This window comes from Canis lupus, chromosome 12 (assembly GCF_011100685.1).
Source record: "Canis lupus familiaris isolate Mischka breed German Shepherd chromosome 12, alternate assembly UU_Cfam_GSD_1.0, whole genome shotgun sequence".
In the NCBI taxonomy this organism is placed as follows: domain Eukaryota; kingdom Metazoa; phylum Chordata; class Mammalia; order Carnivora; family Canidae; genus Canis; species Canis lupus.
This window is the reverse complement of record NC_049233.1, coordinates 40073810-40100547: the sequence shown is the minus strand read 5'-3', so window position 1 is coordinate 40100547 and position 26738 is coordinate 40073810. Positions and strand designations below refer to the sequence as shown.

The 26738-nt window shown below is 37.8% G+C and overlaps 1 protein-coding gene and 2 long non-coding RNA genes across 8 annotated transcripts in view; 1 reads left to right on the top strand and 2 right to left on the bottom strand.

Moving 5' to 3' along the window:
* LOC119874202 overlaps positions 1–10848 on the bottom strand; it is a 40050-nt gene extending 29202 nt beyond the window's left edge. Inside the window, exon 1 of the long non-coding RNA XR_005367940.1 lies at positions 9998–10848. This is a non-coding gene — a long non-coding RNA (uncharacterized LOC119874202). The remainder of the gene's footprint in view (positions 1–9997) is intronic.
* Positions 9479–20595, top strand: LOC102153751. 2 transcript variants are annotated; one of them, XR_005367937.1, is made up of 8 exons: positions 9479–9612; positions 10245–10372; positions 10563–10694; positions 13505–13571; positions 14334–14379; positions 18944–19016; positions 19628–19729; positions 20537–20595. It is a non-coding gene; the product is annotated as an uncharacterized LOC102153751 (long non-coding RNA). The 2 variants fall into 2 exon arrangements; XR_005367938.1 differs by lacking the exon at positions 9479–9612 and adding an exon at positions 9638–9711.
* The window catches only part of IRAK1BP1 (interleukin 1 receptor associated kinase 1 binding protein 1), a 26223-nt gene continuing 13727 nt past the window's right edge, over positions 14243–26738 (bottom strand). For 3 of the 5 annotated variants that reach the window (XM_038554581.1, XM_038554577.1, XM_038554580.1), the window contains 2 exons: positions 22876–23006; positions 21659–22768 (listed from right to left, as the gene is read on the bottom strand). In XM_038554581.1, the coding sequence (XP_038410509.1) occupies positions 22498–22768; positions 22876–23006 (402 nt within the window). In that variant the 3' untranslated portion in view covers positions 21659–22497. Of the gene's footprint in view, positions 14472–20579; positions 21279–21658; positions 22769–22875; positions 23007–26738 lie in introns of those variants that run through there. The other 2 variants (XM_038554578.1, XM_038554579.1) reach the window with 2 other exon arrangements.

The window sequence follows — 26738 nt, the reverse complement described above, 5'->3', positions numbered from 1 at the left end:
AAATATTTAAGAAGAAACAGAGAAGGCAGAGCAATTTCAAGGAAACACATCTTTCCCCAGTAGGAAACTTCTTTCATTTTGGTCTTTGTTTTAATAATCAAGGACATTATAAAGTTAAAACAAAGCCAAGCAAATTATTCTGATGAGATATGGAAAATCTATCTGAGAAAATTATACAGAAGTTGAGCAATTTAGTCTTCTTTTGAGGCCTTTAAGAACAATTATTTTAATGGAGAAAGCCAAATTCTAGTTTGGTACTGACCTAGTCCTGAACAGTCAAGTTTTCACACGCTCTTCCCTCTCCTCTCCTTGCTTCTGAATAACTGCATCAAAGCTGGGGGATTTTTGCCAAATTTTTTAGTACATTTTGTAAATTTCCTTTTAGACTCTGCTAGATACTCAAGTTTTACATATTTTGGAACAAATAGACACCTCAGGACAAAACTCTTTGTCCTAGAAAAACAAACTCACTCTGTTATCTTGATACTTAATTGTATTTTTCTGGCAATGTTTGTCTCAGCTACATACGTTAAATGCAGATTTTAAGCAATATAATTATTTCACTGAGAAAATCAAAGGAAAGGAATTGAAAGCTGTCATGTGGAAGCATCTGCAGAATAGCAAAGCTCATGAAAATACATAACTATGAAACCTTAAAGTTGCAAACATAGTTAAATACATAACCCAAAGATAGCCATCCATAGTATTATAAATAAAAGAAGCAACTGTAAATAAAATTACTCTAAGTGAGCAGTATTTCAGTATTGAATCTTATATAACAAGTAGGTACCCAATGATTACCCACTAACATTAGTCCAAAGTCTGAAGTTACCTGAGGATCTTGGAAATTCTATTCTAGCTGACATCCTATGAAACATAATTACTATTACAAAAACATTTATCAGAATCACAATTTGTTTGAAGACACTTTATATTTTTATTCTAAATACTATGTAAGTAATGGTAGCTTATCTAGTTAGTAGACCAGCATGAGAAATTTAAGGGCTTCAGATTAACTTGTCTTTTAAACAAACCCAATCTTCATTTTAAAAATAAAATGTATCCTCTGAAACTAATATTACATTATGTTAATTAGTTGAATTTAAATTTTTTAAAAAGGAAAAAATATTCTTGGATTATACTCCATACTTATATAGAAAAGACAGCCATTATTTAAATTAAGTAACTTTAATAAGCAAAATTACTAAATCAGCTTCATTTGCCCAAAGATTTTTAATTACATAAACTAGGACTTTTTTTTTTTTTTTTTTTTTTTTTTAGATTTTAGTTATTCATGAGAGACACACAGAGGCAGAGACATAGGCAGAGGGAGAAGGAGATTCCCCACGGGAAGCTTGATGTAGGACTGGATCCCAGGACCCCGGGATCACGCCCTGAGCCAAAGGCAGACGCTCAACTACTGAGCCACCCAGGTGCCCTGCACTGTTTTTTATACAGCAAGCTTATTTGTTAATTGTAGTTTGGTATCCAGTGAAATTAGGTCGCTCTATTTTTTATAGTTTTATTTATTTTTTATTTTTTTTATTTTATTTATGATAGTCACACAGAGAGAGAGAGAGAGAGAGGCAGAGACATAGGCAGAGGGAGAAGCAGGCTCCATGCAGGGAGCCCGACATGGGTTTCGATCCCGGGTCTCCAGGATCGCGCCCTGGGCCAAAGGCAGGCGCCAAACCGCTGCGCCACCCAAGGATCCCAGGTCGCTCTATTTTATATAATATGGCTCCTCTGATTACTATGAGAGTTTAATTAGTATTCTTTGGTTTCCTAATACTGACAGAAAAATACATTCCAGACAATCTTTAAAGTGGTCTAAGTGAGGAAGGCTGACTAAAGTTAAAAAGGAAATAGGTCACCAGGGGGATTAGTGAAATGTAGTACCCGTGAAAAAACAAAGCTGGGACCTCAGAGTCTTTAGGATAGAGATCTGTCTGGAAGTAAAGGGGCCATATATATTTGTTATTTCTCTGGGTAAATATGGCCTTTATAGTTTTAATAGGGTTATCTTTATATCATGGAAACAGCACAAAGCTTGATGAAATTATCTGTTTCATAAATTTGGAGGTAGTGTTTTAGCTGAGTTCACGAAGTCCTTTTCAATGACTTTTAGATTTTGGTTAAAGGTCCCACTCAGATCAAGTACACTTAAATGTTAACTTGTGGATTTTGTCCAGTAGAGTTAAAAGTTGTTTCTGTTCATTGGAAAAAATAACTACAAAGTTATTGTATTGGTCAGTAAAACATTAACCAGTTTTGAATCAAATTCAATGATTTACCTTCCTGTGAATGAGCCATACTTCCTTCCTTGAAAGCATCAATTTTTTGAAAACTGGGCATTTAAAATAATATAGTGATTGGAAACCACATTCTCCCTGCCCAGGTTTTTTCAAAACAATCTTTGTAAGAGATACTAAAAACAATCTTTCTTATAAAAACAAGTAGCTCACAAACATTTTAATTTTTTTAGTAAACCTTTTTTTTTTTTTTTTAAGATTTTATTTATTTATTCATGAGAGACAAGAGAGAAAGGCAGAGACATAGGCAGAGAGAGAAGCAGGCTCCATGCAGGGAGCCCCATGTGGGATTCAATCCCTGGACTCCGGGATCCTGACCTGAGCTGAAGGCAGATACCCAACTGCTGAGCCACCCAGGACTCCCAGCTCACAAACGTTTTAATGTAAGAGTCCCAGTTCAGGGGCATCCAGGTGACTCAGTTGATTATGTGTCTGCCTTCTGCTCAGGTCATGATCCAGGGTCCTGGGATTGAGCCCCACATCAGGCTTCCTACTTAGTGAGAGCTTTTCCCTCTCCCTCAGCCTGCCACTCTCTCTGCTTCCCTGCTTGTGTTCTCGCACTCTCTCTAGGTCAAATGAATATATAAAACCTTAAAAAAAAAAAAAAAAAAAAAAAAAGGCTGGGATGCCTGGGTGACTCAGCGGTTGAGCGTCTGTCTGCCTTTGGCTCAGGGCATGATCCTGAGGTCCTGGGATCGAGTCCCACATCAGGCTTCCCGTGGGGAATCTCCTTCTCCCTCTGCCTATGTCTCTGCTTCTCTCTCTGTCTCTCATGAATGAATAGATAAAATCTTTAAAAATAAAAATAAAAACAGTGCAAAACTTGCAGCAAACGAAGTTCTCTCCCTTTGCAGGCATGCTGCTGAATGAACAAATTCTAGCTTTTTTCTAACCATTCTGACCATGTCTTTTCTGGCTTCTTTTCACTTAAATATAGATTTTTCTATCTTAGTTGTCTTTGCAATCTACATGTACTCAAGTGCCAATACATTAATTAAACTAATCGTTAATACACTAATCAAACACTATGTGCCAAGCAATGTCCTACATTCTTTACATATAGTAGCTCTTTCATTTATTTTTTTCAAGATTTTAAGTAATCTCTACACCCAATGTGGGGCTTGAATTTACAACTCCAAGATCAAGAGTCACATGCCCTTCCAACCAAGCCAGCCAGTCACCCCCATATAGTAATTCTTTTAGACTGCAAAATAGTTTTATGAGTTAAGTACAATTATTATTTCCATGTTACCTTAGGGAAATTAAAACACACAGAGATTAAATAACTTGCTCTTTACTCACAAATGAGTTGACTGGACAAATGAGTGATTTCTATATAGAACATTGGCACTTCTTTCTAAGATTGGTCTTATTACAAAAGGCCATTACATAAACCACCAAAAGGGCCTGCTTGTACTACCCATGATCATTTTCTGATAACTTGAGTTTAAAAAAACCACCAATCTGTCATGGATCACATTACTTTTCATTGAATCTCAACAGTGTATTTTTAGACATACTAGACCAAGTCCTCTAAGAAGTACACACCAAGATGGGATTAAACATGGAAGAATTTGAATAAAGGAAATGCCTGTGAAAGAAAATTGAGAGGGAGCTAGGAAAAGCTGAGATCTATCAGATGCAATGTTAAGTGTGACCCAAATGAAGCAGAGAGGGAGGGAAGGTTGGATTAAAGTATCTTTGACTGCTATGAAGTCTAAGGAAGACTCACTCACTCAGCAGGATGACTGGGAAGTCCTTGAACCACAGGTGACCACCAGAGGGTTCCCTCATTTCCCAGATAGGTATACACCTGCTTTAGTATCCCAGCGGGCCTGATATTGGCTGGAAACAACCTCAGGAAAAGGAATCTGTGGCACAAATGCAGCAATGGTGCTTAGAGGCCTGGTCTATTAGCTCTCTATAGGTGGATTTCTTCAAGGCACATTCTCATGGCCACCACAATATGCTCAAGCACCTGATGAGCTTTTGATTTTATTTTAGTCATAAGATCAGTGTAATATTTTTGTTTAATTATTGCCATCACTTCTAACCTCTTGATGTATTGTTAGGAATGCAGACTCACACAGTCCTTGAAATAATAATCTCCACTAATCTTGTTGTTCATAATTTATGATATGCAGCCTAGTATCCAATGATCCATATGATATGGCCAGAAGTTCATATGTGAAGCATGATAATAATTCTGTCTATATAATACCTAAGATATAAAAACCATAACTTGTTACCATAATTAGCATCAATAAAATCTATTCAGCTTGTTAAGCCAAATGTCATAATTACCTAATAAGGGAGTTGTTCCATCATTTTATATAGGCAACAGATGATTCACTGGAAATCTTTTCCTTTTTTTTTTAATTTTTATTTATTTTATGATAGTCACACACACACAGAGAGAGAGAGAGGGGCAGAGACACAGGCAGAGGGAGAAGCAGGCTCCATGCACCGGGAGCCCAACGTGGGATTTGATCCCAGGTCTCCAGGATCGTGCCCTGGGCCAAAGGCAGGCGCCAAACCGCTGTGCCACCCAGGGATCCCGATTCACTGGAAATCTTGAGAGCAATTCTTTATATGTTGTATTTCACAGAAAGCTTTGAAATAGTTTAAGAGTGTTGCCCTGAATTAATTTTTTACGTGATAGAAGTTAACCAGGAGCCTTGCAGAAATAGAAATTTAGGCAAGAGAGCCTAATACACCCTAGACATAAATACAAAAATGTCAGATTATGACTGTGTAAACAGACCTTTGCAGCCTGACCAATTTTTTTTTTTTTTTTTTTTTTTGGTCATACAGTTCGGATGCCTGTCTACCAATAGCCTAGGTGTACAAAAGCTACACATTTTATTTTAGAAACACGAAAGCATTGCACAAATATTTTTAATGTGCTGGATATTGTGATACCAAAACTCAGATAATGGCTCATCTTCAAAATTAAGATTCATTTCAGTCAAGACATTAAAAAAAGTTACCTTCTGGGTTAACTTTTATAATTCTTATCAGCTGAGGCGCAAGTTTTTCTCGTGTTTTGAGAAAATTTTTCAATGTTCTCTTACAAGTTATCACCCAAGAGTTAGCTAATAAATGCATTAACTTTTTGATCCCTAAAGTAAGTTTCTTTTAATTTAGAGGAATTGGGGACACCTGACTGGCTTAGTTGGTTAAGCATCAGACTCTTGGTTTTGGCTCAGGTCTGATCCTAGGGATAGGAGAAGGGCTCTGTGCTCGGGGTGGGTGGGGGGCGAGGGCGGGGGCTTGCATCTCTTCTTCTCTCTGCCCCTCCCCACCTCTCAGAGAAATAATTAAATCTTAATTTACATGAATGGTTAAAATATTTGATCTATATTACAAATGAGATTTTATTTTGGAACACTGCATATGACTCAAGTATTTTGGCATAGTATAACATTGCAATGATTACAAATATTGATTCTACATTCTGTCATCTTGTGTTTACTAAGGAGCAGCTAGAAAGTGTCAAAAGACGTAAGAGTGTATCATCTGCTCATTCCTATTGCTTCTCCCCATTTTACTTACTATTTTACCTAATATCAGTATTTTCCAAGAAATCTAATACCCATTTTTAACTCCTTTGACAGTAGTTGAAATATTGCTAAAGAAATAAAGGAGGAGCTTCCTTTTAAATATGTTTGTTTGTTTTCATCAATTTTGGCTTAAATGCTTTTATTTTTTTCCAGACTTACTACTGCATAATTGACAAATAAAAATTGTAATATTTAAGGTGTATAATGTGATGGTTTGATATTACATTGTGAAATGATTACCACAGTCAAGTTAATTCATACATCCATCACCTCATATAATTACTTATTTTTTCTTTTTGGTCCAGTGTGAACACTTAAGATCTACTCTTTTAGGAAACTTCATGTATAAGATACAGTATTATTAACTGTAATCACCATGCTGCATAAATTAGATCCCCAGAACTTACTGATAACAAAGCTTATACCTTTTGGCCGGCCTCTTCCAGGTCCACCTTCCCTTCTGAGCCCCTGGACACCACTCTCTACTGTCTGGTTCCAGGAGTTCCACCTTTTTAGATTCCACATATAAATGAGATCATCTCTTCAGTAATATTTGTGCCATTAATCAAGCTTTTATGGTCCATTTAATAACAAATGTATAATGTGCTTATACAACATGTGTACCCATGCAGTTATAGATTATATTATACTCAAATATTTGTGAAATAAGTTGTAAATATAGTTAAGTGTAAACATGGATATCACAAATCCCTTTAGCAAATAAGGAGCCAGGGATCCCTGGGTGGCTCAGTGGTTAAGGGTCTGCCTTTGGCTCCCTGCATGGAGCCTGCTTCTCCCTCTGCCTGTGTCTCTGTCTCTAATGAAAAAATAACAAATAAGGAGTCTGAGTGCTCTCTAATGTCTTTTTCCTACATTTTTGGTGACATATTCTTTGTTTCTCTATAGGACAATAATTCTGTAATATTTCCAAAACTTATTCATGTTTCTTCCAAGCCCTTTGTTATTGTGAACAACCTTGCTATGGACCTCATTCCCTCATTTACTTTTGTCCCACAGTAACTCATCCCCTGCACTGTGGCTGGCAGTGAGTATGTGTGTGTTTATGTTCAGTAAATTCAATTCTGATTATTACTTTTTTACTTAAAAATCCTTCAACCTGGTGACTTGGCATAACCACCTGGAACAAGACTTCAGATGGTCTGGAATGATATCAAGATAACTACAGTAATTGAAGGCATTCCTTTTGCAGATACACATCAAAAGGGCATTGTTGCACAGTTTGCTACCTCTCTTTCTTTTTTGTCACGAGAACCTGAATCGGTTATAGAAACTTAAAGATGGATGGAAATTTAAGATGGACACACTAGTGCTTCGGCAAGAATTGACTTTAAACTGAACAAATTTTTCTCTTCCTCATTCTTGAAATCCCCCTCTCCCCTCCACTTGTTTTTCTGCAGAATCCTTTGCTCCAGGAACTTGGTATCGATATTAATATCTTGCTGACCTCAATGTACACTTAATAACAAGACTCAGATGGCCGGGGCTAGTGCTAGTCATGAGACCACCTAGAAAGACCTGATGAATGTGGCTGGCAGAGCTTACCAGGTTCCTAATGAAACAGCCCAGATCCTGTATTTTCCTATAAAACACTTCAACCTTTCACCCTGGGCGGGTTTGCAGTTTTGAAGGCATTAGCCTGTTGCAGCCTCTAATGCTGGCAAACTAATAAAACTGTTGTTCCTCTTTACTCTCTAATTCTGTCTTCATGTCATATTTTGGCTCTAGATCACAGAGGTTGGTTTTAGATAACAAACCTACCCTGTCTCTCTCTGCTGTGTACCTGGCACTACGGATGTCAGATGCGAGAATGTGAAAATGAATCTCTTATCACCTAAGTTTTCTAGGAAGAATAAAACACAAAACAAGACAAAACTTCCTCTTGGAGGCTTTCCAGAAAGTTACAATTGTGAAAGGGGCATGGGAAGAGTCAGATGTCCCTGGTCTTCAACCACATTACTGTCATTTATGAACTGTCAGGTCACTTAACTTTCTGAGTCTCTTTCCACAACAACACACAGGCAGTTATGATTCCTGAATGGCCTGCCTTCTACTGTGGTGTAGAAGATCAAATAAAACTTCTATTTATTCCATAACACCTGCTATGTCCTGGTCACTGCAGGCCAGGTTTTCATGTTCACAGACATGAAACACATGGACCTCATCCTAAAAGAGCTCAGTAGACCAGAGCAGTGTTTCGCAGGATGCACATAGGAATCACCTGGAGGGTCATTTTTAAAAATATGCCTGAGTAAAATATGAGTTCCTGCATCCTGGCCATGTGACACCGAACAAATTTCTCTTTTTTTTTTTTTAGATTTTATTTATTCATGAGACACACACACACACACACACACACACACAGAGAGAGAGAGAGAGAGAGAGAGAGAGAGAGAGAGAGAGAGAGGCAGAGGGAGAAGCAGGCTCCATACAGGAAGCCCGATGCGGATTCGATCCTGGGACTGTGGGATCACTCCCTAAGCCAAAGGCAGACGCTCAACTGCTGAGCCACTCAGGAGTCCCCCCCAACAAATTTCTTAAACTCATTTAATCTATACCCCAACTGTATGATGGGGAAGCTACTTGATAGGGTAGTTGGAAGTATTAAATAATTCATAACACCTGCTTCACCTTGTGCCTGGTGCAGAGTAGTAGGTAATAAACTGCTGCAGGTGGGCTGGGAAAGGTAAGTGAGGACATAGCTGGAGAAGTGATCTTTGCTACAATGGAGACATACAGGTGCTCTGAAGACCCCAAGGGGGTCATCTAACCCAGAGCTGGGATTCCATCCTGGAAAGTATAATGGCGGAGCCCAGTTTTTAAATCAAAGATGAGTAAATTAGCCAGAGAAGCCGGGGAAGCAACCGGGATGAGGAATATCCCAGAGAACGGAGCTTGTTGGATTCTCTTGGAGCATACAAGGAGGGATGAGACTGGGGAAAGCACAGAGGCCAGATCTTGAGCAGCCTTGGAAAGCATGCAGAGGGTTGGGCTCCTTGCTGTTTGCCATCAGAAGCCACCAAAAGGCTTTTGTTTTTGTGTTTTAGATTTTATTTATTTATTCATGAGAGACACAGAGACATGGGCAGAGAGAGAAACAGGGTGATGCAGGACTTGATCCTAGGACCCCGGGATCATGACCTGAGCCAAAGGCAAACGCTCAACCACCGAGCCACCCAGGTGTCCCCACCAAAAGGTTTTAAACTCGGAAGTACGCGATCAGAGTTGCGAGTGAGTTAGGTCACGACATCCTGGCGTGGATTTGAGGGGATCAGATTCTGAAACTGGAGTGGGGTGATCCGCGGGACCGGTGACTTCGTGTCAGGCTGTTGCAATGGGAACAGAGTAGGAGCCCGAGAGGAGGGGGTGGAGATGGGCAAAACCTACAGGCCCTGGCGGCGTCCCTGGCGGCGTCCCTGGCGGCGTCCCTGGCGGCGTCCCTGGCGGCGTCAGTAGGTCGAGGGACGCGGAGCGCACGAAGGCCGCGCGTGGCCCGACCAGAGGGCCGAGGAGGGCGGAGCTCCGCGGGGGCCACGGGAGGTTCCGGGCGGGGCGGCGGCCGGGCGGCGGCGCCTCAGCCCAGCGGACGCCCCCTCAGCGGCGCCCCGGGCTCCCCGCGCCGCGCACGCCGGCGGCTCCTGACGGGCCCCTGACGGGCCCGAGCCGGGCTCCTGGGACGCGACGGAGCAGCGCCCTCTCGCGCGGTGGCGGCCTTCCAGGTATTTGGGGGCGGGGAAGAAGGAGGCGCCCCGGGTGACCTGACCTGGTGCTCCGTTTGGGGCCTGGGCGAGGACCAGTGTCTGGCCTTCCGCCCTCAGGTTTGCTTTGTGCTTTGTCGTCTGCACCTTTCTCTCGCTCTTTTGATGGCGTCTTTCCTTCGTTACAGCCCGTTGCTCAATCTCTTCATTTATGGTGTGGCTTTTTATTATTATTATTTTTAATAATATTTATTCATGAGAGACACACAGAAAGGCAGAGACGCGGGGAGCCCGACGTGGGACTCGACCCCGGGTCTCCTGGATCAGGCCTGGGCTGAAGGCGGCGCTAAACCGCTGAGCCACCCGGGCTGCCCTATGTTGTGGATTTTTAACAAGCGGGGCCTACCTCGGTGTATTTATAAGTCTTCCAACAGCAACTGTCGGCTCTACCGGAAATGGATTTTTCAGTCGAACGTGACACTGAGGTCACTACGTTCCGCGAATCGCCCCCGCCGGTGGTTCTGTGGATGCTGACGCCCGAGCGAAGGTCAAGGATGTGTGTTCCTCTTGAGTATTCCTTAAGGGCCAGGACCGCGGTGGATACCTGGCCGACTTTCAGTATATTCTTGATAATCCGTCACGTTTTTATGCAGGGAAAAACCTGTGTCCTCCTCTCATTCTTCCGGTGACCTGACCCCACTCGCCGTCCCCCAGCATGTCCTCCAAGACATCATCCAAGAGCAGCTCGTTTGCTCCTGACTAGGATCCACTGGTTACTCAGGTAAAAGGCAAGTCCTGGGCAAATCCGGCTTCATCCGGCCCTTCAGACTCTGCACGTCTGTCCTTTGTGACCCACTCGAGTGTTTTCATTCTTTTTCTTCCATCCTTTTCCTTTATTCTTATCAGAAACAACATACTGTAATAGAAAGATGCCAATTTTAAAAACATTTATTTATTTATTTGTTTTGCAGGGGAGGGGGAGAGGGGGAGAGAGAGCCTCTCCAGCAGACTCCCCACTGAGCGTGGACACCTAGGAGCTCCAACCCACCTCCTGCACCTGAGCAGAAATTAAGATCTGTTGCTTAACTGACCCAGCTACCCAGGTGCTGTGGAAAGATGGCATTTTTAACATCCATATTGTTAAAAATAGCAAACCTATAGAATAACATCAAACATCTAATCACTGTTTACCTTTCCAAAAATCTCCTGCTGTAAATATTTTTTAGTTTGTTTGAATCAGGACCCAAATGAGCTCCACACATCATAATTGCTTAATATATTTTAAGTAATCCATACCTTCTCCCTCTGGCTGGACTTCATCTTAACTTCTGTACCTTTTTATTGTTACTGGAGTTATTTTTTTTTTAAGATTTTATTTTTTTAAAAGATTTTATATATTTATTTGAGAGAACACAGTGTGTGAGGGGGGGAGAAACAGAGGGAGATGGATAAGTAGCCTCTGAGCTGATCTTGGAGCCCCATGGGGGTTTGATCCCACAACCCTGAATCATGACCCAAGCTAAAATCAAGATTTGGATCCTTGATTGAGCACCCAGGTGCCTCTTAAAATTTTATGTTTTATAAAATATTTTATTTATTCATAAGAGACAGAAAGACAGAGACATAGGCAGAGGGAGAAGCAGGCTCCCTCTGGGGAGCCCGATGTGGGACTTGATCCCAGGACCCTGGTATCATGACCTGAGCCAAAGGCAGATGCTCAACCGCTGAGCCACCCAGGTGCCCAAGATTTTATTTTTAAATAACTCTATACTCACTGCGGGACTCAAACTTACAACCCCAAGATCGAGAGTTGCATGTTCCAACCCCTCTGAGCCAGCCAGGTACCCCAAGTTATTGTTTTTTAAGGCCCTTCTCCTACATAGTGAAATGTGGGACTCAGCAGTGATGTGCAGATTTAGAGTGGAATTCTTGTGCATTTTTCATGTACTCAAAGCCAACATTTTGGCTTAGAATAAGTGAGTAAAAAAGAGCTTACAAATAGAAGTCTCTTAAATTATGCTTCCGTCGAGGGGCATTTTGTTGTAGTTTATAAAACACACTCTTACACATGTATGTACAGTGGGTTTGCTGAGAGAAGCTAGGTTAAAATCTTTACAAGTCAGGGAAAGAAGAATGTGCTGACCTTCAGGTCAGTCTGTTATTTGCTTGCTTTCTTTTCTTGAATAAATACATTCCACTGAGGGGGGCACTTGGCGGGATGAGCACTGGCTGTTATATGTTGGCAAATTGAACTCCAATAAAAAAATACATATAAAAATAAATAAAGATAATTTTAAAAAAAGAATAAATACTTTCCCTCCCCTTCAATATATATTTTACCCTCACATTTCATATTTTCTCTCTGGTTCCAAGACCGGCCTTTTACATTATTAGTCTTTATGGTTTTCTAAGGATGCTGTTATGCCAGAGGCCACTCATCAAAGATGCTGCAGAAGGGGTTTGGGATTAAGTAGAAGGTGGGCCCAGGTAGACCTCTGTGGTCCTTCAATTCCAGGACTGCATGCAAATCAAGAAACAAACCTGATGCTGGGAAGGAAGTGTAAAGGCAGGAGAGAATCCAGTCAGGCTACTGCTGATGAAGAGTCAGTTGATGGTGGCTTAAAAAAGTATTGCATATTGATCTTCCTCCCCAGGAAAAGCAGCACTTCTTTTGGTGGATGTACACACTGCAGCAATAATGTAGCACCTATGTTACAGTGACCGACAGGTATCATCTCAGCAGAATGAGAAGAGCTCAACTTAGCAGAAAAGCCCAAGTAATGAGGCTGTCTCAATTTTTTGTTCTGTGCCAATTTCTAACCTTTTATTTTATTTTTTTAAAGATTTATTTTAGAGACAGTACAAACAAGAGCAGGGGAATGTGTAGGGGGAGAGGGATAGAGAATCTTTTTTTTTTTTATTTTTTAAAGATTTTATTTATTTATTTATGAGAGACATACAGAGAGGCAGAGACAGGCAGAGGGAGAGAAGCAGGCTCCATGCAGGGAGCCTGACATGGGACTTGATCCTGGGACTCCAGGATCACGCCCTGGGTTGAAGGCAGGCACTCAACTGCTGAGACACCCAGGCATCCCGGAGAGAGAGAATCTAAACTCCATGTTCAGCGTGGAGCTGAGGCAGGCTGGATCTCATGACCTTGAGATCCTGACCTGAGTCGAAACCAAAAGTGGGACATTTAACCAACTGAGCCACCCAGACATCCCTCTAACCTTTCATTGTTTTAATACAGGAATATGGATTAAATGGGTCTCAGGAATTTCAAAGACCTCTTAAGAAAGTATCTTCTAATCCTAGTGAAGGAGGCTTTTCTTGCAGTCTAAGATTTCCCTTTAACTATTTTTACTGTGTATATGAAGTGAGCTTTCTTCTCGGCTCACAAACAGAAGATACCTGTTAAGTGCACCCATGTTTTGTGAGAAACTGGGTACTTGAATCAGGGAAGTATGTTATGCTATTTATTATTTATTTTAAATTGAGTAGTAGCTGGGAAGAAACTTAATGACCTGGTAATGCTTATAATTAGCTTTCATTCCAAAAAACAAAAATGCCAAAAACTAAAAACTAGCAACTTACCAAGTTTGGTGGTAGTAATTGGAAAAACATCGGTTGCTTCATGTGCAGATACTGCCAAAGGAATTTTCACATTAAAAGTGAGTAAACACTATTTTGTCCTTTTACCTGATAATCCTACATAGAGAAGCATATTGGAACACTTATTACTGTGGAGATTGTGACAAATAGTGTACTGATGGTTTTGCAGCTCTGTATTTTGCAGGCAGCTTTACCAGTACAGTGTTTTGTTTCAGAGGTGTGGCAACAATTCTGCTCAGAGTCTTGGAGGGAAAAAAAGTTGTGCTGTATTGTAATTCTTTTATTTTCTTTCATCCTTAAGAAAATTGCTACTGTCCTTCAGACGAGACCTTGACATATCATTTAAGATGATGTTTTTTGGATTGCAGGTACAGAAAATAATGTTTAATCAACTTAGTGGCTTTTGACAAATAAAGGGTGCACATTTCATCATTTATGTTGCAAAGCAAAGTCTGGGAATAGAAACCTCTTACCACTTTGATATAATCATCCTTCTGTAAATATTTGAAAACAAAACAACTAATCAAGATTAGCATGCATTCTCCTTTTGGAGGGGAAACTCTGTAATCAAATCTTCCCTCCTTTTTATGGAGGCAGGAGAGGGTGGTTTAATAAATTATAACACTACATCTCTTTATCCAGATTAGTAGAATACTTTTCAACAATATTTGAGTTATTTGACTAGTTAATAGTTGTATTAGCTTTAAGAACGAATAGGAAATCATCTTTGAATCTACTAAAACTAGCATAAAAAATAAAAACTAGCTTGAGCACTGACAGGCAAATGGGGGCTGAATTTTGAGGAAAGTAAGATCACTTAGTAACCTTAGTTGACAAAGTGTGGTTTCTGAAAAATACTTATTTTTTCAGCTTTACCTTGAATATGAAGCAAAACTATGAGGATAATGGAAAAGTGACCTTTGTCCTTTGTTCACTTTATTTCATCTGTCATTTCCTAATATAGTTGGAAAAGAAACCATATTCAAAAGTAAAGAATATACAGTCTTCCGTATACTTGATGGTGCATTTATTCCAGCAGACAGAAAATCTTACATTCAGCAATTTATTGGTGTATATTCTACTTATCCTTTTGGGGAAAAGAAATATCCATGTCATTCTTGCTGATTCAGACAGGTACCATGTGTCATGTTGGTGAGGACTGAGGCAGAGGATGTGGTAAGTTTTTTGGCTTCCGTACATCTGCTTTTTACCCAAGAGTCTCCATCATTTTGTTTTGCAGTTTTGCGAATTCTTGGGGCATCAGAGAACTGTAGCAGAATATTATTATAAATCACATATCAATGCTAAATATTGGTATGTAGGACTTTAGAATTCTTTTTAATTAGATGACCACCTTTTACCCTACAAGGAAAAAAACTCTGAAGTATTCCAGAGGTAACCAATTGCCGTATAAGGTATATTTCACTTTCTAAAAATAATATGCTCCTAAAAGCTTTTTCTAAATAAATTTTATCTGATTTATATTCCTTTTAAACAACATGCATAAAATGAGAAAAAGATTCCTTGTGGAATAAGGAAATAGGCTGTAAGGAAAAAAATTACTATAGAAATGCAGAAAAATATATAGACAGATTATACATTTCTAATTGGAAGATTATATTTTTGTGATAAAATAATCTGAAGTTCTGACACCTTATTTCACAAACAACAGAAAATTTACTGGTCATGATATGGAGTGTGTGTGTGTGTTTGTGTACTTTAATACACTTGTTTCATGAGAAAGGTCTATTTTCTCTTACTTTTATACAGATTAACTCAGTGTGGGTGGATAAAAGAGGAGTCCCTGTCTGATGATAGTAGACATTATGTAATAAGCAGCATCATTTTCTATATATTAAATATATTAATATGTAAATTCTTACTTTAAGCATTTTATTTTTAATGTTTTCTGATTTTGGAGATGGTTTTAGATGGTCATTCCAGAGAATGAAAGCATGGATGATGCATATGAAACACTGGTTATTAAAGTGAAGGTAGTGTACATTTATGTGACATAAATCTGCTTTCAGATTTTGCCTTTGAGTCCTAATCTGATTTCTGGCTTGCACATACCCTTTCCAAAGAATTTTTTGAATTAAGATACTGTGTACAAAATGAAGTTAGGAAATGTCTTTTCTGATCATCTGGAAGATTTATCAGGTTTCTAGTAGTCTACTTAGTACTTACTGAATCCATGTTATTCCTGCATAAATATTTTAAAGACCAGGGAGTTAAGAATAATTACTTCCTATTTTAAAAAGAGGAGGCAAGGGTGCCTGGGTGGCACAGCTGTTTAAGCATCTGACTCTTGGTTTTGGCTTAGGTTGTGACCTCAGGGTGGTGAGGTTGAGCCCCAAGTGGGTTCCTACTCAGTGCGGTGTCTGCTTGAGATTCTCTTCCTCTCCCTCTGACCCACCAGCTTGTGCTTTCACTCTCTAAAATAAATCTTTAAAAAAAATTTAAAAAGAGAAGGCATTCATTTTCTTTAAACATTAATAGTAATGGAGATACAGCAAAGGAGAAGTTCCTTTCTTTTAGTTTGTTGACTTATATGTCTATGTACCTAGGTCTGTACATACACATAAATATTAATATAATTTTTCAGATAATGGAAATCCGTGAATTTTAAAGCATTAAGACCACTTGAGAATGAAAAGTGATCTAAAAATAATTATTGGCAAAGGGATATCACTGACTACAGTCATCTAGTAAATGGAATAGTTTAATGAGTACTACAAATATAAGAGGATTATCCAAAGTCCATTTCAAACCTTGAAAGTAAAAATAATTTATTTTGACATTTTTGTGATTTGATTTTTCTATAAATGAGAAAAACTGTAAGAAATAATTAGGTAACTTGATATTTATTCCAACTTTTGTCCCAGATTATTTTAGGCTTGCCTGGAAAGGGTATGAAAAAGAACTCTGCTGTAGAAAGAGTATGAAAAAAGAACTCTGCTGTAGACAACACAATATACCTTATTTTCTGACACTATTATTAAGACTTGATAGTTTAAAACACTTGATCCACTGTTTTCTAAATCAGTCATGAAAACCTCTTCATCCATAATTCATCTGAGTTCTTAGTGGCAAAAACTAAAAGACATCTGACCTTTTATTTGTGCTATAGCTGACTCAGTTAAGGGCACTCATGTGCTAGCTTTTGGGCTGTTTATCCTTTCTATGACTAGATAGGGAACATTCATGAGAAATAGCAGTTTGTAATGTGAGACAGGGTAGGAAGCAGAGAAGAGTATTCAGAATTTATTATTTTTTAAAGAAAATACTTAAAATTTTGATTTTTTATTAATTTCAAGCATTTTAATTTTAGCTTTTACCCCTTTTCATAAATAATGTTTTAAGTGTAGCATTACAGCTGCACTGCATTCCATATTCCTGATCCTAGATTTTAAAAATCCTTTAGATTTATATGTTTCTTTCTAGTCTTCATACTCACTTAGGTGCATCGCATTTATCTACAAGTGTTCAAAAGGCTTGGATAATAGTTCTGATAAGTAGCAGAAAGTATAACCTCCATTTTTATCTCTGGAAACGATACTACTGTCACACCATGCTGTCTTCCAAGAAGTTTATTATTCATTCAACTCTCATGTTCCCTTTCTAACACTCTAGTTCACACATAGAAAAGCACTAGTTGGTTGGTCTGTGTGGATACTGCTGGGGCCTCTACTTTCCTGCCTTCAGGGATACCGTGGTAGCATAAGTGGCTAGAATCTGTACATTCTCAAGAGCTGCAGATGTTCTCAGTTATTCAGTGGTGTGGTTGCTGTAGTGTTATGTTTCCAGAGTTATTCCCAAATAATATGAAATATCATTAGTTAATATTACTGGTTAATGAAGTGTCTAAACATTTACATAAAACACTTCTAATGTGTTGAATTTAATATTAGTGAGAAAATTCTGTAGTATTCAAATGAAGTACTACACAACTGAATATTTTTTTTAAAAATATTTTATTTATTTATTCATGAGAGACAGAGAGAGAGAGAGAGAGAGAGAGAGAGGCAGAGACACAGGCAGAGAAAGAAGCAGGCTCCATGCAGGGAGCCCAATGTGAGACTTGATCCTGGATCTCCAGGATCACGCCCCAGGCCGAAGGCAGGTGTTAAACCACTGAGCCACCCAGGGATCCCCACAACTGAATATTTTAGATGAATGTAATGTTTAAGAGTAGTAACATTTTAGAATATGGTTAGTAGTAACATTTTAGAATAAATATTTTTAGAATATGTAGAATATCACTTCTACAAAATGAAACCAATAGTCATTCCTCAGATATATGCTGACCTCTGTGGTTTGCAAATAGTTTTTTTTAAAGATTTCATTTATTTATGAGAGACACAGAGAGAGAGAGAGAGAGGCAGAGACACAGGTAGAGGGAGAAGCAGGCTCCATGCAGGAGCCTGACATGGGACTCAATCCTAGGTCTCCAGGATCAGGCCGTGGGCTGAAGGCGGCGCTAAACCGCTGAGCCACCCGGGCTGCCCGTGCAAATACATTTTTTAAAGGTTTCTGCTGCATATTCATATTGGTTTCTTCACAAAGACACATCAGTTTATAATCACTGCATTTTTATCATTTTTGAAATAGGTACAATGACGATGAAAAAGAAATTCATGCTTATCTTACAGGTTCTGAACTAAGTGAAATATTTGATATATTGAAAATAATTTTGTATTTTATTTGGTTGAGATTCAACATTGAGTTAATTATACCTTACCCCCACTCCAATATAGAATATAATATCTTAGACTTTCCATGATTCATTTAGCATAAACTAAGAAAATTTTTCTTTTGATGTTATTTACTTAGTTGGGCTAGAGTTGATATATTTGAATCGTTGTACTAATTCTTTTTAAATGGAATTACAATAAATATGACTGATTCAGTAAAAGGTAAAAAGCATAAAAACTTTTTGTATGAGTTACAAATGCATTACTGCTATCAGATATAAATATGATTTTCTAAAATAGCTTTGAAAGTAAAATAATGCTAATGGAAACAAATTCAATTTAAGCATCTGTTTATTAAAAGTTCTAAGTTAACTAAATTTATTAGATGCAGTTTTACAGTGGTTGCAATTAGAATTTCAAAAGCCAACTTTCCCTGAGCAGTATGTTATGTCCTATCGGTGAGGTTTGTGTGGCACAAGCGATAATGACTCGGTTGTGCCAAGGGATGAAAGGCAGAGATACACACTGATCTGTAAGCTTAAAGTGAGTATAGGTTCTGAAATAATTTAAGAGACTAGTTTAGACAATAAAATATTTGTTGTTGTATAGTCACAGACTTTTCTGAGAAAGCTAAGCTTTGGAGGAATTAAAGTATATACCCATTTAGCCCATTTAGTTTAAAATATGCATTTAAAATATGCAAACATTTTGAACATACATTCTGGAATCAGTGCTTTGCATCTTCCTTCCCTACTTCTATGTGTACCAGCATTCAAGTACTCTGCTATAAATGCTATCCCTCTGATAGGGAATAAAACAAAATATCTGCCAGCCAACTTTTCCTCTTCTTAGCCTTTTATTAGCCGGAGATACTGGGAAAAGAAATATTTAAGATATAGCCCTGCTGTTAAGGAGCTCATAGTCTTGTGTAAAGACAGGCGAAACATAATTAGTATGTAATTAATGGGATCAGTGTAAACCTGATGTGTGTGTACTATTGGAGCTATTACTCTGTTTTTGAACTCTTCACCCAAAATTGTCTGCAGAAAGGAAGCAGAGGATGAGTGACAGAAACTTTGTATTTTAAAATACAGGCACACATCCCACCCCCATCAGATGGTAAGTAACATTGATATTTGAAGGATATTTTTAAAATTTTTTTAATTTAGGGATTTAACTGGTTTTAGGATAATTTAGATTAGCAGTTTCTCCAGCCACCTAGGCTTTTCATCCTTTAGTATGGAAACTAAGGCTGGGTGGAAACTGTTTAGAGGTAGGATTGGTGATCATCCACAAGGAATGTGGCTAACTGGGCATAACTGTTGGTTGGGATGCTGAAACCAGAGCTCCAGAAGAGTCGCTGAGACAGAAATATCCTGATAAACAGGTTATAAAAAGTGTTATTCTTCTAATAAAATAGCATAAATCATTCCTCTTGAAAAAAACCTATTACATTATCCTGAGAGCAGTGTTTGGCTTGGATTAGCCACTGAATTCTAGTGTTTTAAACAAAACTGAACATATTAATTTAGGCCACATTAGATTATGAGAAGCTATTTAGTTATAAATACAATATGCATAAAAATAGTAAATGTTATTTTAAACTAATTTATATAGTGGGCTTTTTTGGGAATGAGTAGTAAAGCATTTGCCTCCCATACAATTTTGTAATGTAGATAATATATTAACTCCCATATTTGACCTTGTAATTCATGTTTTTATATTTTTAGGCCAGTGAGAAGAATTCCTTGCTATCAAGTTCTTATCAACAAGTCAGACAGAATTAGGGCATCCTCGACCTACATTCCTGAGGACATAATAATGATTATGGGGTATTAAGTAAAGCATCTTAAGTTACAAACTATTTTTCTAGGTCTTATTTATTTACATTGCACTAAAATTAACTGTCAAGAACACGGATACTTAAAAATAAGGTATATTGCTACTATAAAAAATGTAATCTTTACCATGTAACTGAATAGAATCCTAAATTTTATCAGTAATATTAAGAAAATTTACTTAATAGTATTTCCTTTTACAAAGATGTTTGGAGTATAGTGGGTCTATTCAGATACCCAAATGGGAAAATTTTTTTTCTTTCAGAAAACAGCAAATATAATTTGCTGCTATCTGGAAGGATTTTTTAAAAAGGGGGTTCAGAATAAAGAAATTTTGTCAGGGTTAAGTTTGGGATAGGCTTTTCCCAGCAGGCTTTGTGGCACAGGTCCCCTAAGTCATTGTGAGATGCCAGTATATGCCATGTGTCAGAAATTAAACTGCTACCAACTGACAACTAAATCTGATACCCTTAGTCTTGAGCACATGGTATGTCATACCTAAACCAGTCCAATCTTTAATGATTTTTTTCTCTTAGCCACTCTACAGAATTGCAGGACTGCCCATTTTACAAGTTTTTCTTTTTTTTAAAGCACTATCTTTAAAAATTCCTGTAAATTCTAAAAAGTGTTTGGTAACTTAGAATTTGTTTTTAGGTATTTCATTGTAAGCTGAAAACTTTGTTTACCAAATATGATGAAACCATATAATGAAGCTATAGCTAAAAAAAACCTACCCACATAATTAAATTTTTATTGAGCATAAACAATTTTTTATAAAGATTTTATTCATTTATTCATTAGAGACACACAGAGAGAGAGGCAGAGACATGGGCAGAGAGAAAAGCAGCCTCCGTGCAGGGAACCTAATGTGGGACTCCATCCCGGGACTCCAGGATCACAGCCTGGGCAGAAGGCAGGTGCTCAACCGCTGAGCCACCCAGGCGTCCCACAATTTTTTGTTGTTGCTGTTCAGTCCCAATATGTTTTTCTATCCAACTGGATAAATAAAAGCTAAAATATAATTTATTTAGCCCTTTTTGAAATAAAAACATATCCTAAACTGGTTTTGTGATAATGCTATTTTTCATATATTTAAAAATCTATCTTAATATGGAAGACTTGGGAGAGCCAACTTTTAGTTGAATTGACAGTAATCAAAGAATACAGTTGCTATAATGGCTATTGTTTATTAAGTGACAGCTATGGTGTGCGAGGCATTATTCTTATGGTCTTGTATTTATCAACTTTAATCCTTATAGTAACATTGCAAGGTAGGTATTTAGCCTCATTTTATTGGTGAGGAAAGAAGCTTAAAGACAAAGTGCCTTGCTTGCGAAGTTTACACATCTGGTAAATTTGCCCAGCAGATTATTTGAGAGCCTGCTCTGTGTTGGCCCTGATACTATGCTGGGTCTGGGAATGCAGCTGTGAACCACATAGGATCTTCATTTTAAAGGAGCTTACATTGTAGTAGTAGTAAAGTCAGATTTGAACACAGGGTGTTGGATTCTAAAACTTTTCTTCGTAGCTTTCACATTCCCTCCTGCCAAGGACACAACAGAAGAGATGAATAAAACTATTTCAGTGCCACTTAAGAAAGTGGTGGGATATAAACTACATCCTGGAGTGTGCTATAGGAAAAAAATATTGGTATATGAGTATGGAGATAGGTCAGAGGAAAAACCCTAGGACCTACAGCTTTATGGTGGGGAATGGGAAACCTATGCTAAGTAACAACAGTCATGGCTTATGAACACACCTGTAGATAATGTGCAATGCAATAGCAATGCATTGTACTTGCTGCTACATCTCAAATAGACTTAAGGATCATTATCTCAGTGTAAAATCATGCACTGTCCCACACAGTAGCCATTAACCACTTTCAAGAACTTAAAATATGGTAAATACAATCAAGGAACAGAATTTTAAATTTTTAAAACTTTTAATTTGAAAATTGCTACTTGAAATTGCTGCTTGATGCAGTTACTAGCTCTTTTAAGCATGTCTGGAACAACCTGTGTGTGTGAATCTAGTTTTTCACTACATTTTATGAAATACAGATCAAGCATTTCTGATGAAAACTTAGCATCTGAATTAAGATTTGTTATAACATGAAGTGTACATATTTTGAAAACTTAGTATAAAAAATATAAATATCCATTATTTTTTAAAATACTGATTATATGCTGAAATTATAGTATTTTAGACAGATTAAAATATTAAACTTAGTTCTAACTGCTTTTTAAAAATTTTTTACATTTTACTTTTTTTATACATGTCTACTAGGTAGTTTTAAGTTACATATGTGGCTTGTCTTTATTTGTATTGGAGAATGCTTATATAATCATAGGATTCTGGTGAAGAGGATCTGGTCCATATATTTTATTTCTGGCATCAAAATATTTTCCTAGTATACCTCACTACCCTTTTATCAAAAGATAGGTGTTCCTCATCCTTTCTATTAGTGTTAAGAATCATGCTAATAACTGCCAATATTTATTCCTGTAGTAGAAATATAAAAATTTCTTACATCACTTATATTATCAGTATATAATTGTGCACGTATAACACATTTATTTTCAGAGCATTTTCCATAGTAAGTTTTTAAAAATAGAAAGTAAACTTAGCTATTTGTGGGACTGTATTCCAGGATTGACAGATTTTGGGGAGAAATATTATATACTACACAATATATATTTTCAGGACAAAAACAAACATAAAAAGTATAAAAATAAAATTATACAAACATTTCGGTTGGAATTTCAGAGGTTTTTTCTTTTCTTCTCTTTCCCTTTTACTTCAAAAGTTATAAATACTTTTGAAGCAGCATGTATTGTCGCACTTTTGATTTTTTGTTGGACAGTTAATGAACTTGAGAGTCTGGATGACTGGAGATCATCTATTTGGCCTTCCCATTCTTTCGTTTCTTCTTCTTTGATTAATAAAGGTTTTCCTAGAGTTTGGCCAACAAGGTTACAGACTTCTTGAGCTTTGCGCCATGCGTTCTCAACAGCAACAAGACAGGCTTGGCGTCTTAGGGATTAAATGCAGAGATTATTAATATGACATTCAATAAACTCTAGCACTGAATAGTTTTGTTTAATTAGTTGATAATTTAGGTAAAGATATACTTAACTTACCGAAGATTCTCAACAGAACCTGGAGTATGATAGAACTGGGGTTGGCTAATAACAACAGAGCTATCTAGCTTTTCAACAAGAAAGTTACAAATATTTTGCATTTTTCCAAATTCAGTAAATGTAATGCAGACCTGTAAATGAAATGACACTTGAAATTATTTTCATGCCTGATCTATTCTTTCAAGATTTTCTGTAAATATGAGTAAAAAAGGTAAAGCCAAATAACAATGAGGTCATTTTATTATAATATGTGACAGATAAAGCTATTTGATACTGAAAACTAAATTATTTTATTAAATTTTATTAAACTTTTAAAAAGTAGCCTCTATATTTAACTTTTGAACATATGAAATACAGTTATAGTAACTAATGATCCTGCCTGTTTATTCTAACATCTATATTGGTTCTGGGTTAGTTTTTTCTCCTTATTGTGAGCTTTGTTTCCATGATACTTTGCATGCCAGGTAATCTTTCACTTTATGGGAGGTATTGGATATTCTTCTATTTCTATAAATATTCTTTATTTGTTCTAGAATTCAGCTAACTGGGAAACTGATCTCTTTAGGTTTGCTTTTAAGATTTGTTAGGTGGGAATAGAGTAATGTTCCATCTGGTGCTAATTATTACTCCCTAATGGCAGGACACTTCTGTATACTCTACTTCAAGCCCTATGAATCAAGATTTCCTAGCCTGGCTGGGGCTGTACCCAAACCCTGTATGTTCAAACACTGTTCCCTCTAATCTTTTGGGGGAATTCTTTACTTAGCCTCAGGTCATTTCTGCACATACATGTGCTGATGGGTATTCTGCTGAGTACTTGGTGAAGGTTGGGGAGGAGGGGTCCCCTCTGTAGTTTCTGAAGACCTCTTTTTGTGCAGCCCTTTACTCTCCTACAAGCTCTAGCTGTCTTGTCTTGTTTGGGCTCTCAATTCTATTTCTTCAATACAAGGAGTTTGCCAGGCTCTGTGTGGGTTCCCTTCCCTGTGAAGCTGCCTGGACACTCTCTTAAGAAAGTGATCTAGGACATGGTAGGACTTTTTTTTTCTTTTTAAAAAGATTTTATTTATTTACTAGAGAGATAGTATATGAGCAGGGAGAGGAGAGAGAGGGAGAATCAGGCTCCCCACTGAGCAGGGAGCCTGATGTGGGACTTGGTCCCAGGACCCTGGGATCATGATCTGAGCTGAAGGCAAGTGCTTAACCGACTGAGCCACCCAGGCACTCTGACACAGTAGGACTTTTACTTCTTTTTTTCTCAGGGATCACTGTGTTTCATTGCCTTATGTCCACCCTTTTGAAAACTATTTCATACACTTTGTCCATTTTTTGGTTTCAGGTGGGAAGGTAAATCTAGTCAATGTTATTCTATCTTAGCCAGAAGCAGAAGTCTTCTCTTTTGAAGGGAAGTCTGATAGTTTCCTTTCCTTTTTTTTTTTTTTTTAAATACTCTATGGTATTAGTTAAAATATCAGTCTATTAGTGAAAAATCAATCTCTCAGCCTTACCCAGGGTGCTAGTTTTTAACTTCTAGAGAGTTTCCAAAATTGCATTTCCTTCCTGGTTGAAAATCAAAGCTCCAAAATGCCTATAGCTGCCTTTTTTTTTTTTTTTATAGCTGCCTTTAATAATAAATACAGGGGTGCCTGGGTGGCCCAGTGAGTTGAGCATCTGACTCTTTGGCTCAGGTCATAATATCAGGTTCGTTAGATTGAACCCCTTGTCAGGGTCTGTGCTCAGCAGGGAATCTGCTTGAAGATTCTCTTCCTCTGCCCCTTCCCCAACTTGTACTCTCTCTCTTTCTCTCAAATAAGTAAATAAATAAATAATCTTTTAAAAAGTATGAAAACAAATACAGGGATGCCTGGCTGGCTCAGTCAGTTAAGCATCCAACTCAGTTTCCACAAAGGTCACAATATCAGGGTCATGAGATTGAGCCCCAAATGCTTAAGATTCTCTCTCTCCCTCTGCCCCTCCCTGCTGTGCTCTCTCTCAAAAAAAAAAAAAAAAATACAGATCATACTTTTCTGCATTTGCATAGTCTAAATATGGAAAAAAGTCTTGTCTTTTGTTGTTATATTTAATCTATAACAGTCACAAAGGCACTGTACATACATTTCATTACATATAATGAAATATGGCAAGATTTACAGTGCTTTTATAGAAGTTGGAGGGTAACTAAATTTCAGAGTTCAAAGGCTTTCTCTGCATGCAGATTAGAGTGATTGAGCATAACAGGTTCCAAGTGGCAACAAAAGTAATTCTTTGCTATATAAGAACATAGCCCTTGAATTATATTTTATTGAGTTTAAAGATTTATTTTAGAGAGAGACAGTGAACAAGTGCAGGGAGGGGGAGAGGGAGAGGGAGAGAGAAACTTTAGCAGACTCCTTGCTGAGCTCAGAGCCTGACATGAAGCTCGATCTCAAGATCATGACCTGAATGGAAACCAAGAGGAGGCTTATTCTATTGCCCCATCCAGCGTCCCTGAAATAAATTTTATTTAAAGAAATTGTTCCAATTTCTACCCTGATTGCTTAAAACAAAAATAATTTTTATAAGTATACCTGCTTTCCTATGAAACATGCCCTCTTGGTATTCTTTGCTATTAAAAAAAAAAAAAAAGTAGGGGCACCTGGGTGGTTCAGTGGGTGAACCATCTGCTTTCAGCTCAGCTTTCTTGGTCATGCTCTCAAGATCCTAGGATCCAACCCCACGTTTGGGCTTCTCGCTCAGCAGGGAATCTGCTTCTCCCTCTGCCTCTGCTTCTCTCTTTCTCTCAAATAAATCTTTAAAAAAAAAAAAGCATATGGAGGAAAGGACAATGAAAATTCCTAAGAAGTTTGCTGATACTAGTTGTTTTTCGAGTCCTCTCCACCCCTAATTATCTGAGGCAAATCTAATCCCACAAAATCAGGTTTACCATGTAGTACTTGGTTTGCTCTACTTCTATAAAAAGCAGGAAGAACTCTCTGTTGCAATCAGCTCTGGAACTGGTCAAACAAGAGTCTGCCTTGCATCCCTCTTATCATTACCATGACTTAAAAAGTTAGCAGATGTAGCTTTTAGAATTAAATCTACATTCATTCACTCATTAATTCATTTTACAGATTTTATTTATTTATTCATGAGAGACACAGAGAGAGAGAGAGGCAGAGACACAGGCAGAGGGAGAAGCAGGCTTCATGCAGGGAGCCTGATGCAGGACTCGATCCCGGGACTCCAGGATCACGCCCTGGGCTGAAGGCAGGCGTTAAACCACTGAGCCACCCAGGGATCCCACATCTACATTTATAAACAGACTATCAGCTCTTTGTCCCAAACCATGGGCAAACTATAGTTTAGGAATATGTGGGTTAAATGATTAACAAGAAATAAAAGAAATAAAGCCTGCCAATGCCCTGAACTTCGGCTTTTAAATTCAGCAATATGGTATATAATCAATACATAGCTCGAAAGAAATCCAAATTAATGAGGCAGGAGTCACTTTACTAAAGAATAGAGATGTTGCATCACAATTTTTAAGAGCTATTCAGGATAAAAAAAGTTTTAATCTATCTCATATATTGAAGATAAAATTAATTTAATTAATTAATTAATTTATTTATTTGATTTTATTTTTAAAAATATTTTATTTATTTATTCATGAGAGAGACAGAGAGAGACAGAGAGGCAGAGACACAGGCAGAGGGAGAAGCAGGCTCTATGCAGGGAGCCTGACATGGGACTCGACCCCGGGTCTCCAGGATCATGCCCTGGGCTGAAGGCAGCACTAAACCACTGAGCCACCCGGGCTGCCCTGAAGATAAAATTTAAGATAAATTCATATATCATATTCATAATTCTCATTTGTTTTATCATGGCAA